Here is a 12,546-nt window from a genome sequence, read left to right as displayed (position 1 = left end):
CTTGATTCAAGATGGTGGATTACAATAAAAATACCCGACAAGATCTTCTAGAACCCCCTCCCATGTACTGCAAGTTTGGTTTGCATCAGAGTGTAAACAATGTTATTAGGGTGAATTTCATAAGCCTCCTTCACAAAGTCAGCAAAAAACTGCTGGCTTTGATGTACACCTTTATCTCCATTTGCTCTCCCTATTAACAGTTATAATGAGAACAAGAAACTACATTGTATAGAGAAGGTAACATATGATGACTGGCAGTTTTTGAGATACTTTAATGAGAAAGCTATAAGAAAGCTTATGCTTTACTGTTTAGGGACCAGAGACTCTCACCTTTAATCATATTAAAACCTATCCCTGCAGCAAGTTGTTGACGATGTTCTGCATAGAGGAAAGAGAACAAAATAAGAAAACAAGCACCGACAATCATCTGAATCTTTTCCTTTAATTCAGTACTGAGTTTATAACAGATAAAAGGGTTGAGGTGGGGACGGGATACAATGAAAGAGGATGTCCTTTCCAGGCAGCTCAGTGCCTCAACAGCAGCACCACCAATCATAATGATGAATGTGCTGTTTTCTTTTGGTACACTAGAAACAGTGAGAGCTCTGTAGAAATGCTGGCATACAACAAGTGCAGGCTCCAGAACACACACAAGCTGGCACCAAATATTTGCCTCTGTCAAACTGGCTGAATGGTACACTGCAATGTGCTTTGTTAGCAGAATTTCTGGTTAATGATGCTAATGAGCGACACTTTCCTGGAGTAGCATCTGCCACAGGAAACCATCTTAAGCCACAGTCAAAAGGGCTAATAACTAGACATTTACCAGGACTGTTGAACAGTGAGGCAAAGCACACAATGTAAAAAGGAATTTCACAGGAATTCTCACAAATGGGGTGTCCTTTGCTTTTGTCTTATTTAGGAGGTTACACTTTTGGCTCTCTGTATTCAGCCACCTTGTCATTATGATACTGTGACTGCAGTTCCACAGCTTGTTCTAAATTTAAATGGAATATCTGAAGGGAGCTTGAGAAATGTCAGCTTTGGATGAGTGACGTGTGCTGTATTCCCCTTGGTTCTCTTTTCTAAGGGAACAAACTCCAATTATTTAAATAAGCCCTGGCTGCAGACATTCTATCCCTGGAGCTTGGTACAGCTGCCCTAAGTACTGTTGTGTTCAGCTCCAGTGTAGAACAGCATAGGTTTGACAGTAGTATATGGCTTCCAGCTAAGCCCACTGGAAGAAAGGCCCAGAGACATTTCTTGATGTTCCTTCTGCTTTGTTAAGCAAATCACAAGGTGGGGTGTAGGGGCAGGATGAGATGATCCTTCCAAAGACTCTGCACTGCGGCAACCTCTGATCTACTGTACTTCATATAAAGTATTCCATACTGGTTTCACTATCAGGATACATAGTTCCAGAGTACCACATCTACTTTTCACAATGCTTTTCTGCTGCCTAGGAAATAGAGATTAGTCTTCCAGAAGAGGAGGAGGAGTGAGGTGAAGCTGGAAGGTCTCGTTCTGAAAGACACTATTCAGAGCAGGATCACCATGGGAGACATGGAAGAGCCCATGTTTTTCACCACCATTATCTCGAGAGAGCTCTGTCAGAAGAGCTAACTGTAAAATAAAAGGGGGGAAAATCACTCACTAGTAGTACATCGTTATGGTTAATGTAGGGCACATGAACACATATATATTAGAGGGTGATGTGGACCATATAAACATTCATCTGTAGAATGGGGCATACAACAATCAATTGTATCCCCACCGGACACTGAGATCGAGAGAGGTCTATCTCCATATGCTGCCGGCTTGTCTGGCGATGACTCAGGAGTAGGTCTTCTCTGTAGTTGCTCCTAGGCTGTGGAATTCACTCCCTTTAGATATTTGGTTTAACATCTTTGCCAGCCTTCAAAACAGCCCTTAAGACAATTTTTTTTCAGCTAGGCTTTTAGTAATTTCTGAATGTTTTAAATTGCTGTTTTTAACAGTTTGTTTTATTTTGTTTTTCTTGTGTTTATTTTTTGTGAACCGCTTAGAGCCTTTGGAGTCAGGTGGTATATTAATTAATTAATTACTGTAATTAACAGATTGATTGATTAATTAAACAAAATAATAAATAAATAAACAATAATAATAATAATAATAATAATAATAATAATAATAATAATAATAATAATATATTAATTCAATTTCATGAAGAATTTTATAAATAGCAAACTTAAGAATTGCATGCATGCCTGGCTGCAACACCTAAAAAGGCAGTTTTGTCACATCACGATGAGTACAATGAGTACCGCACTGGATTAAACAAGTTCCCAAAATCTATGTAGAGAAAAACTCTTAAAAAGCCAAAAGCTGAAAATTGTATGGGTGAGAGTAATTGAGATGATGCTCAGGTTCTGTCCTTATAAATACTCCCTCTAAAGAGTGAGTACTGGGGAAATTTGGAAACAGTCTTGAAAACAGTGAGACAAACATTCAAGAATAAAGAGGCATACACATACTTGCAATGGGGTGCAAACTGACTAGGTTCTTTCCCTTCTCAGTGCAAAATACGACAGCCATCACCCTCATGGTTTTTCAGGGCCAAAACTACATGTTACGTTAAACAAGGTCCTTGTGTACTTGTTTTGTTAAAAAGCAGCCATGGGATGGGGGACAAACTGGGCCAATGGGAGCTTCCCTCCTACAGGAAATAGCAACTGCTGTAGTCCCCGATCGGATTTGAGATTATGGTGGAGGGAAAAGGTTAAGGCTTCCCTCCATCTCCATCATGGTCCCAATCTGGATTCCTCCCCTCCCACAGCTGATCTTTAGCAAACAAAATTCCCAATCAAGCAAGGGCCAAACTACATATTGTGTAAAGTGCAAGGCCCTGAATAATCATAGATGAGTTGTACTCCATTAAAAGCAAGACATAAAGTTATATTACCCTGGATGTTCCTCTGTACAGACGACAGAGCTGATCAAAAGCCTGAGCTTGCTGTGGATCCAATAAGGACTCTGAACTGGCCTGTGGAACAAAATTATTATGTCACCAACACAAATTGACCATCAACCAGAACAAATTTAGTGTCAAAGAACTACCAATATTGACCACAGACAAACAACAATTGTTATCTGCTGAAGTCTGTTTTGGCCTATATTTTGACCCAAATGAAAGCAGGCAAGATCCAAGTAATCTAAAAGTTGAACATTCCTCAAATAGAAAATAGTATTTTGTATTTCCTGCACTGAACTATGTAAGGACAGGAATATAGCTGCTTGCTTGAGTATATATGTAAAGAGGCACAAAGACTTTACTCTGGAAGATATGAACTTGCTCTTCTTAGTTGAATAGATATAAATACAGTAATCACAACTGAAGTATTTGTCACATCACGATATATATGAGCACAATACCGCAAACTATTTGACACCAACACACCACAAACTGCTAACATCTAACTAACTGATGCTCTCTGAAAATGGTCTATGCACAGTCACACAATATGGATGACTAGCAAACTTCCAGACTAAGGCAGGTAAGAGACTAAGAAGCCATTTCTCATATAATTCCAGCTCTTGACAAGACTTGAAAGGTTTTCTAACTAGTGGCCAATCTGGCCGGTCACCTGTATATGTGACCTTATGTGGACTTATTGCAGGAGACAATCCCATTAACAGTACTATACACTGTTTTATACTTCTCATCTTTTATATCTGCATAGCATCCTCTCAGAAAGGTCATTATTATTTCCATGTTAGATGCAGGGAACAGAAGTTGAGGGTTTGTGACTTGCCTAGGATCACTCAGTGAGCCTACAGCTGAGACCATGTTTAAGCCAAAGTCCCAGTTTAACATTCCACGCCTTGCATCACAAATGCTCATGTAGAAGTTTTAAGTGTTGTATTGCTTAACATTCTTGAAGAAAAATGATCTTGCTCCAAGAATTGATCAAGGTTCAAGAAAGAGCCTTAACTTGCAGATCAAGAACTATACCCTTGGAAGAAAATAATTAAATACTGGAATAAAAACAATCCCCATGAAAACTTGCATCCACAAATATAATAAATATTATAATACTGACTAATCAAATTCTGAAGCTGAAATTATTAAGGTACAGCTGTTATACTTCCTATACATTTTCTTCATCTCTGCCTTTCCTTTCCTCTTTTCAAGTTCAGTGTATTGCATTTGTCCACTTTGTTGTGAGCAATCTTGAATGCCTGTTTAATTTTTTAAAGTTTGTTAAAATAAAGCACTTAAATAAAGAAAAAACTAATCTAGACAGGTTGAAAGATTTATTTTTCTGGCATTTCATCTCATCATTCTTGTAAACCATTTTCAATGTGGTTTTAATTGGAAAGAGAGTTTGAGAAAGAGAGCACTGGCATCAGGGGTGGAGCCATCACTGAGTGAACGGGTTCAAAGAACCCAGGCCACCAATGAAGAAGGCTGCTGGAGTCCCCATTGTGCATGTCATCACATGCAAAGGGGGTATGGCTCAATTGCCAGAAGGCCTACCCCAATCCTCCCCCTCTCATTTGCAGGCAGCGCTTGCTGCCTGACTGAGTTTATTTCCCTTCCTCTTCCTCCAGCGAGGGAGAGGAAGGGAGATGTATGCTGTCAGGCAGCAAATGCTGCCTGAAATGAGAGGGAGGATTTTGGCTTGGGACTTTCTGGAGCCATGCCTCTGTGCACATTATGTCATGTGCATGGGGCATCACTGGTAGGGCCGCAGGGCGGGGCGGGGCGGAACGCAGGCCGCCGTTTGGCTGGCTCTGCTCCTGGTTAGCATTCGACATATTAACTCAATGTGCAGGTAAGTTTCATATTGTAGAAACCAACATAATGGCTACAAACCTACTGTAGTAGTGTGACAGTGTCCTCTCTTCAGAGGCCAGCAGCAGATGCACAGGGAAGTGGAAAGGGCAACATGAAAAAGATGGTAATTTGTTCTTAGCCAAAGACAAGAAAATGTAACACAACTGTCTCCCCTTTGCTGTTTCTCCACTTGCACACAACTATCAATCAGATTATTCCTGGGGCTGATGAGCTGATATATTGCAAGCAATTTTTTCTTGTTGTCATGGAAACAAGTACTGCAGGGCATTTTCCTCTTTTTTAACTAAAGGAAAGCTTTTTATTCAATGCTGTAGGGAATCTCTTAGCAAGTCCGACATCTGTGTCATTGTACTGAACATAAGTGCCCAAACTAGCATACTTTCATTAGAATGCAGTTTCCACTTCAAACACCTGGAGCTGACCAAGCAACTAATAACTGGGAACCCAGACATCAGAATAAATCACTAAATATCAGATTGAATTGACTTTAATAACTATTTAAGAAAGGGATTCTGAAAACACTTTCATGGGTCACACTAAAAACATCCTTTTCAGTCTAAAATGCTCCCCCACCCCCAAACAGAGGCGCTCTTCCCCTGGACTTCCAGGCAGAAGCCAAGGGCCTCCACACACCCTGCCCCCCTAATCCTCTTTAGTCTGTCCTGGGTGGTGTGGTCGCTGTGCCACCACCCACACTGTGCTGGACAGCCAAGTGTGGCTGTGACCTGCACCAGGCAGCCAAGTGTAACCTCTGCTTTAGAGACAGAGGGAGGAGTAGAGAAAGAAATAGGTGGGGTGGGAGTATGTTAAGTTGCATGTTGAAATGTTTCTGGTAATGCATATTTGCATCAATATAGCTATTTTATAGTCTTACATTCTTATGAGTTCAGTTGCTGTTTGAGCCCTCAAGAACCTACTAGTTAAACATACTTCATGTATCACAGTCTGTGTGTGTGTGTGTGTGTGTGTATGGATGATGTTTAGCTTGCAGCAGGGGGTGGAGGTGGGCAGGGCCTTCAAAGGCCTTTAGGTCTGGGCTCCAAAATTACTAGATGCTCCTTGGCCCCAGATAAGGCTGATGTGGCATGTAATGCTTGGAACAGCCATCCTGATTTGAATGAGAGCTTCTAGAAATTATCATTTATTCAAATGATCTGATAAGAGGCATCTATTTAATACAATCTCAAAGATTTGTAATGCAAGTTACAGAGGAGCTCTATACGGACTCTACATCCTGTCCCAAAGAAAGGGCGTAGCCCTAGCAAAGTCAGAGGTTTGGCTCTGTCTTCCAACCAAGTTTGGTTTCTATCTCAGGTGCTGAGCGCAGTCTGGATACAGGCGATGGGGGTGGGGGGGACTGCATTTCCCCTTGCATGATGGAAAATGCTAGAGTGACATTAGTCTGGACATCGGCCACTGTTTTAAAGGAAGATTGCGTAACAAACATTTTACATACTTATCAGTAGGAAAGCTAATCTTAGGGAGACCATGCAGACCTGAACAGGTGTTTGGCAGCTGCATGGAACTGGATAGAGAGAACAAGCTAAAACTCACGATCTGAGAAAGAGAGAGATGGTGATCTGAGAGATAATCTGAAAGATGGTGTTTGGCCTGTTCTTGATGGGGTTGCACCCTCTGGTTTGTAGTTCAGCAGTGCTCCTCAATCTGAGGCATCCCCTGGATGTTCTGGTGGCCTCAGTAAAAAGGAATGCCTTTTTATCAGCTTTGGCTGATTCTCCAGCTGCAGCCTTATCTGGATAACTCTGATCTAGCTACAGTTATCCATGCTCTGATTACCTCCAAGTAGGAGGTAACATGTTCTGCATGGAGTTGTCCATGGAAAGCATTTGGAAATCACAAATTGATACAAAATGCAGCAACTAGGCTTTTAACAGGGGTTGCTTGTTGGTAGTGCATCACCCCAATTTTGCATGATCTGCACAAGTTATTAATTTGTTTCAAGGCACTGATAACCTTTAAAGCTTTACATCAGAAGTAGGCAATGTTGGCTCTCCAGTGGTTGTTGAACTACAACTCCCATTATCTTCACCACAATAAACTGTGGCTGGGGATTATGGGAGTTGTAGTTCAACAACAGCTGGAATGACTAGGTTGTCTAACCCTTCTCTAAATGGTTTTAGACCTGGATAACTTAAGGACCATCTTTACCCAAGTCTGTCTTCCCAAACATTCCAATCATTATTTAAGGTCTTGTTCGAGAGACTTATGTCCTTTGAGGCACAACAGACATCCACCAGTAGCAGCGGGATTTTTTCCAGTGGTAGGGTCGGCTCTGTGGAATGCCCTCCCCCACAGAGGCCTGGGTGTCCACTACTCTTCAGGATCTGCATTAAACCTGTCTCTTGTTTAGCTTTTGGGGGAGGGTAGTGAGTGACTGACTGGTGGTTGGTACTTACTGCTGGGACTTTGTGCTGACTGTTACAGGATGATGGCTTTAGAAATGAGGTTCCATGCACTCACAATTTGCCTTGATCAGAGATGCATCCGGCAGAAATTCATCAGGGGAATCTCTAGGAAGTGATTAGGGAAACTGTATCTGTTAAATGTCTGCATGGATGCATCCCTTGCCAGCCCAGTATCCAACTGAAAGACCAAGGCAAAGTGTTGGTGCATTATATACTAGACAGTACAAAGTCTTTACAGCTTATAGGGCGTGGACGTTAAGATGGGCATCTTAACTTGTAATTTCTATTTTTTTAAGAGCATGAGAGAAAATGTAAAGCATCTTAACTCTCATCTCAAACTGAAGGTTTTTGGATTACTGAATACCATTATGAGTGAGAAGATCTGAAGCTAAATGGAACTTAATCATATATAATCAGGAAACGGGGTCTGAAAATAACAGTTAAGTAGAACAGGTAACTCTGCTAGAAGCAAACCTCATCCTGACATTCTGGTGAGCTTGAAACTACTGCCAACTGTGCCAAATCACTGCCAAAAATATGCAATCGTGGTTATTTGGCACTGTTAACTCACATACCAGATGTACGGCTCTGCTTTAATTTTAAAATACAACTGAATCCCAAATCTAGTTTAATCAAGCTTGAGGCAAAAATGTATGTATAAGGCAGATATTGTGCCCATTTGCCTTATAAGAAATACAGCTATCATCATAAGGATTTCCTATCCATCCCCCCCTCCCCCATAAGAACACACTACACAGCTCTAGATGCAGCACCATAAAGTTCTAGTTCGGAGGGTAAGAAATTATCATGTATATAATAAAATTGATGGTCTTGAAGTCTGGTAACACAATCCATGATATGCAGCAGTTTCAAGCTGTGCAGTGAGTATCAGGCAGTGAGTGTCAGGAAGAGAACCTTTCCCAGCATGGTTTTATGTTTTACTCAACTAGAGATGTCAGGGATTACACCTAGAATAGTGGCTATTCCCTTTATGTACCTGTCTTCTGCTTATAAGACTAAATTCCCTTTAGCTTCAGGATCTTCTCTCCTTCCATTCACAAGGGTATTATTAGCAGCTCTGTAGAGTGAAACACAAAATGGCTGCAGTTTTATACAAAATGTCATCACTACTACTACTACTGATATTTATATACCGCTCTTCAACAACATTCTCAAAGCGGTTTACATAGAAAAATAAAAGAATACATAAATAAGATGGCTCCCTGTCCCAAAAAGGCTCACAATCTAAAAAGAAACATAAGGCAGACACCAGCAACAGCCATAGGAAGAATGCTGTGCTGGGGCTGGATAGGGCCAGTTGCTCTCTCCCGGCTAAATCTTAGAGAATCACCACTTTAAAAGTGCCTCTTTGCTCAGTTAGCAGGGGTTTGTAGACTTTGAACAAGACTGATATTCCACATGGATTCACTAGAAGCCTGAGAGTAGCTTATATCTGGTAATCAGACATGCATATAGTTCACTCTCGGATCATGCTATGAGAAGCCATTATTGGCTGTAAAAATTAAATGTATGTGGAGTAGAAAGCCCACATGTATGACTATCTCATATAAGTGTATCAATTTTATTCACAGAACTTCCATGTAGGACATTATTTGCATATGAAGCAGCCCTTACTTTGAATAGCAACTACATGTAGGTGGAGTTCTGAACCAATACTCATAAAATGCTTTGAGCCATGTACAACCAAGGTAAGCAAGATAATATCACTAGAAAACATTTTATATTCAAGCAAACTGTACCACTTCATGTTGCCATCAGCAGAAGATGGGCATTCCTTAACACTATTTGTTCCAACAGATATTACACACGTGGACAAATGTGTTGGTACCCCTCCACGAAAAAAGAAGAACCCACAATTGTCTCTGAAATAATTTGAAACTGACAAAAGCACCCATCATTTATTCTGCATTTAACAAAAATCAGACTTTGCTTTAGAGTTTTGATGCAACAGAATATTTCAAATAATAACACAAATGAAAATGGCATGGACAAAAATGATGGGACCCTTAACCTTATATTTTTTTGCACAACCTTTAGAGGCAATCACTGCAAACAAGCGATTCCTGTAGCTCTCAGTGAGACTTCTACACCTGTCAACAGGTAGTTTGGCCCACTCTTCCTGAGCAAACTGCTCCAGCTGTGTCAGGTTTGAAAGGTGCCTTCTCCAGACTGAATGTTTCAGTTCTTTCCGTAGATGTTCGATAGGATTCAGATCAGGGCTCATAGAAGGCCACTTCAGAATAGTCCAGTGTTTTGTCCTTAGCCATTCTTGGGTGCTTTTAGCTGTGTGTTTTGGGTCATTATCCTGTTGGAGGATCCATGACCTGTGACTGAGACAAAGCTTTCTGACACTGGGCAGTACGTTTCACTCCAGAATGTCTTGATATCCTGAGATTTCATTGTTCCCTGCACAGACTCAAGGCACCCTGTGCCAGACGCAGCAAAGCAGCCCCAAAACATAACCCAGCCTCCTCCATGTTTCGCAGTAGGTATGGTGTTCTTTTCTTTGAAAGCTTCATTTTTTCGTGTGCGGACATAGAGCTGCTGTGACTTGCCAAAAAGCTCCAGTTTTGTCTCATCTGTCCAAAGGACATTCTCCCAGAAGCATTGTGGCTTGTCAATATGCATTTTAGAAAATTCCAGTCTGGCTTTTTAATGTTTTTCTTTCAACAGTGGAGTCCTCCTGGGTCTTCTTCCATTGAGCCCACTGTCACTCAAACAGCAACGGATGGTGAGATCAGATACTGATGGACTGTTGTCACAGGAACATCAACTGCTTGGAGATGTTCTTATAGCCTTTGCCTTTAACATGCTTGTCTAGAATTTTCTTTCTGATCTCCTCAAACAACTCTCTCCTTTGATTTCTCTGGTCCATGTTCATTGTGGGACACACGATGATACCAAACAGCATAATGACTACTTTTCTCCATTTCAATAGGCTGAATGACTGATTGCAGGATTGGAGACATGTGTGATACTAATTAAAGAAAATAGCTGATTTGAAAAATCACTCTAATCCAATTATTAATTATCTTTTCTAGGGTTACCAACTAATGTGTCCAGGCCACTTTAGAATATCTTTGTAGAATAAGCAATACTTTAGATATACATGGGACATGCAGATATACATGGGACAACTGCTTTTCATTTAATCACTTTTCAGGAGGCATAAAACACTTTTTCAATAAGCTGTAAGGGTACCAACAAATTTCTCCATGTGTGTATGTCTATATACACTGATCTGCTTCAAGCCAGGATGCAAAGGGGGGAAAAGAGACTTATTTTACTTCAGACTCATGTAAATACCCTAAAGATCAATGGCAGAATTGCAAAATACCATGTTATTCAGATAAGCTGCAGATAAATGGTGGAGACTGTGAAGGGGCCAGTACTGCCCCCCTCCACACCCTGCTCTCTGGTCTGAATTCAGATCAGCGAGACTACAGAGGCGGGGAGGTGGCTGTGTGGGCTTTCTGTCCTGAAGGACAGCCCACGCAGCCAGTAGGAGCTGGAGCAAGGGAGGAGCTTCCTCCTCAACTCCAGTTTGAGGAAAGCCTAATTTCAATCCCTGGATTGGATGTAATGGAGGTGCTGTCGAAATGTTTTTATCAGTGGCATAACTCACTACAAACCGAAGGTAACATTGCAGTTAGTGAAGTTAATTGCAGTTAGTGGAGGGAAACCGCGGGTCCATTTTCCCTCTAAACTACAGTTGGCTGGGTTCAGATGTTTCGGTAGCAAAACTGGAGGTGAACGGACCTCCAGTTTCATATGTCATCTGATCCAGGGGTGTGGATGTATATGAGCGGACGGATTCAAAGACCCCAGGCCCCCCAGCTCCTGAGGGGCCCCCAGCATCACCCCTCTCTATTTTCTTCATTATCTCCCTCACTCTGAGGGGCTGCTGGGGAAAGGGGTGAACACGGGCCCCCTCTCCCCTAGCTACACCCCTGGTCTGAACCGCCCCACCATTACTAGATATGTTTCACATCCACACAGGAAAAAAAGTTAAGATGTCTAAGGAAACTGGCAGAAAGAAAATTAGGTTGCTACATTACTTAAACTAACACTGCTGGCCTTCACTAGCTCTAAGGGAATTGTTTGTGAAAACTCCTCCCTCACTATTGGTATATACCAACTCAGTCCAGGAAGGCTGGGTGAGCATCATCTCCATAGAGGTTAGGAAGTGAAGGTCAATCATCCTTTGAGTTGCTCATGTGTGTGGTAGGGGCAGGTGAGCCACACCTCCTGAATTCCCAAGAGAAGTTTATGTTGCTGCAGTCCAGCTGCCAACTTAAGTAACCTTAGGGCAAAATGGTCTGTCTTGCCATCTATAATTTCTGAAATTGTTCCTTCTGGCTGTTTCCAACCCAGCTCTTGCCTGGAGCCGATTGTGCCCATCTTAATCTGTTTCTGTCTTTATCCTTTGCCTCTCCTGGCCTGAACTGAAGAGAAACAATGGGCAAGGATAGCATGCTTGCAACCAGGCACAAAAAAATACCAACTCCAGTTATTAAAAACATTGCAAAAGCCACATCTATGTTTAAGCAATGTAGTGACTTCATTCTGAACAGAAAATATAGGGAAAACTGCCCCAGGACTTCTCAAATCGGATATGAGCCCTTGGGGATGAGAGTATAGATTGTTTTAAACTGTGTTACATTTTTATATCCATTGAATGTTCATGCTATTTTTTAAAGATACCAAATTACCCTGGCATACTTTTGTTTTTTTAGTGTGGTTGTTGAGAAGGAGGCTCACAGAAAAGAGATAAAGAAAATAATGTGTTGGGTTGCTGTCAGTTCACATATAAATCTCAACACTACTTTCCAATTCAAGCCGACAGACTGTTTCAGAAGAGCAGAAATGGTACTAAGAAATATATTCCAGATGCTTGGTGGCATTTTGCAGCACCAATTCATTTTTGCTCAAAGCACTGTAAAGAAAACAAACACTAAAACTCAAAATTTTACAAAGAATACAGTACAAATGTGCCGTCTATTTGACCAAAAGCTATACCAAACTGCATCAAGACCAGAGCATCTAACCACAGGTAGAGTGTATTGTAGGGCTGTGTTGTATTAAAAACAAAAAACTTCTAGACATGAAGTTCTCCTGAGCTCAAACAACTTGTTAGTGTTTGAAAGAGAAAAAGAATGTATATAAACACAAGGTCCAATAGTATTCATCCTATACTGCTGAAAATCTTCAAGTGTCTAACCTTTACTCATTCAGCTAGCTTTTATTTGTATTAGAGTTAAC

General features: G+C 41.2%; 1 protein-coding gene across 6 annotated transcripts in view; it reads right to left on the bottom strand.

The window, feature by feature from the left end:
• Positions 1–428: 428 nt before the first annotated feature.
• VPS8 (VPS8 subunit of CORVET complex) overlaps positions 429–12,546 on the bottom strand; it is a 150,579-nt gene continuing 138,461 nt past the window's right edge. For 5 of the 6 annotated variants that reach the window (XM_053311933.1, XM_053311934.1, XM_053311937.1 and 2 more), the window contains exons 45-46: positions 2,942–3,022; positions 429–1,623 (exon numbers count right to left, since the gene is read on the bottom strand). In XM_053311933.1, the coding sequence (XP_053167908.1) occupies positions 1,474–1,623; positions 2,942–3,022 (231 nt within the window). In that variant the 3' untranslated portion in view covers positions 429–1,473. The other variant, XM_053311939.1, reaches the window with a different exon arrangement.

The sequence above is a fragment of the Hemicordylus capensis genome, chromosome 3 (assembly GCF_027244095.1).
Source record: "Hemicordylus capensis ecotype Gifberg chromosome 3, rHemCap1.1.pri, whole genome shotgun sequence".
Taxonomy (NCBI): domain Eukaryota; kingdom Metazoa; phylum Chordata; class Lepidosauria; order Squamata; family Cordylidae; genus Hemicordylus; species Hemicordylus capensis.
This window is presented reverse-complemented; position numbering and strand designations above follow the sequence as displayed.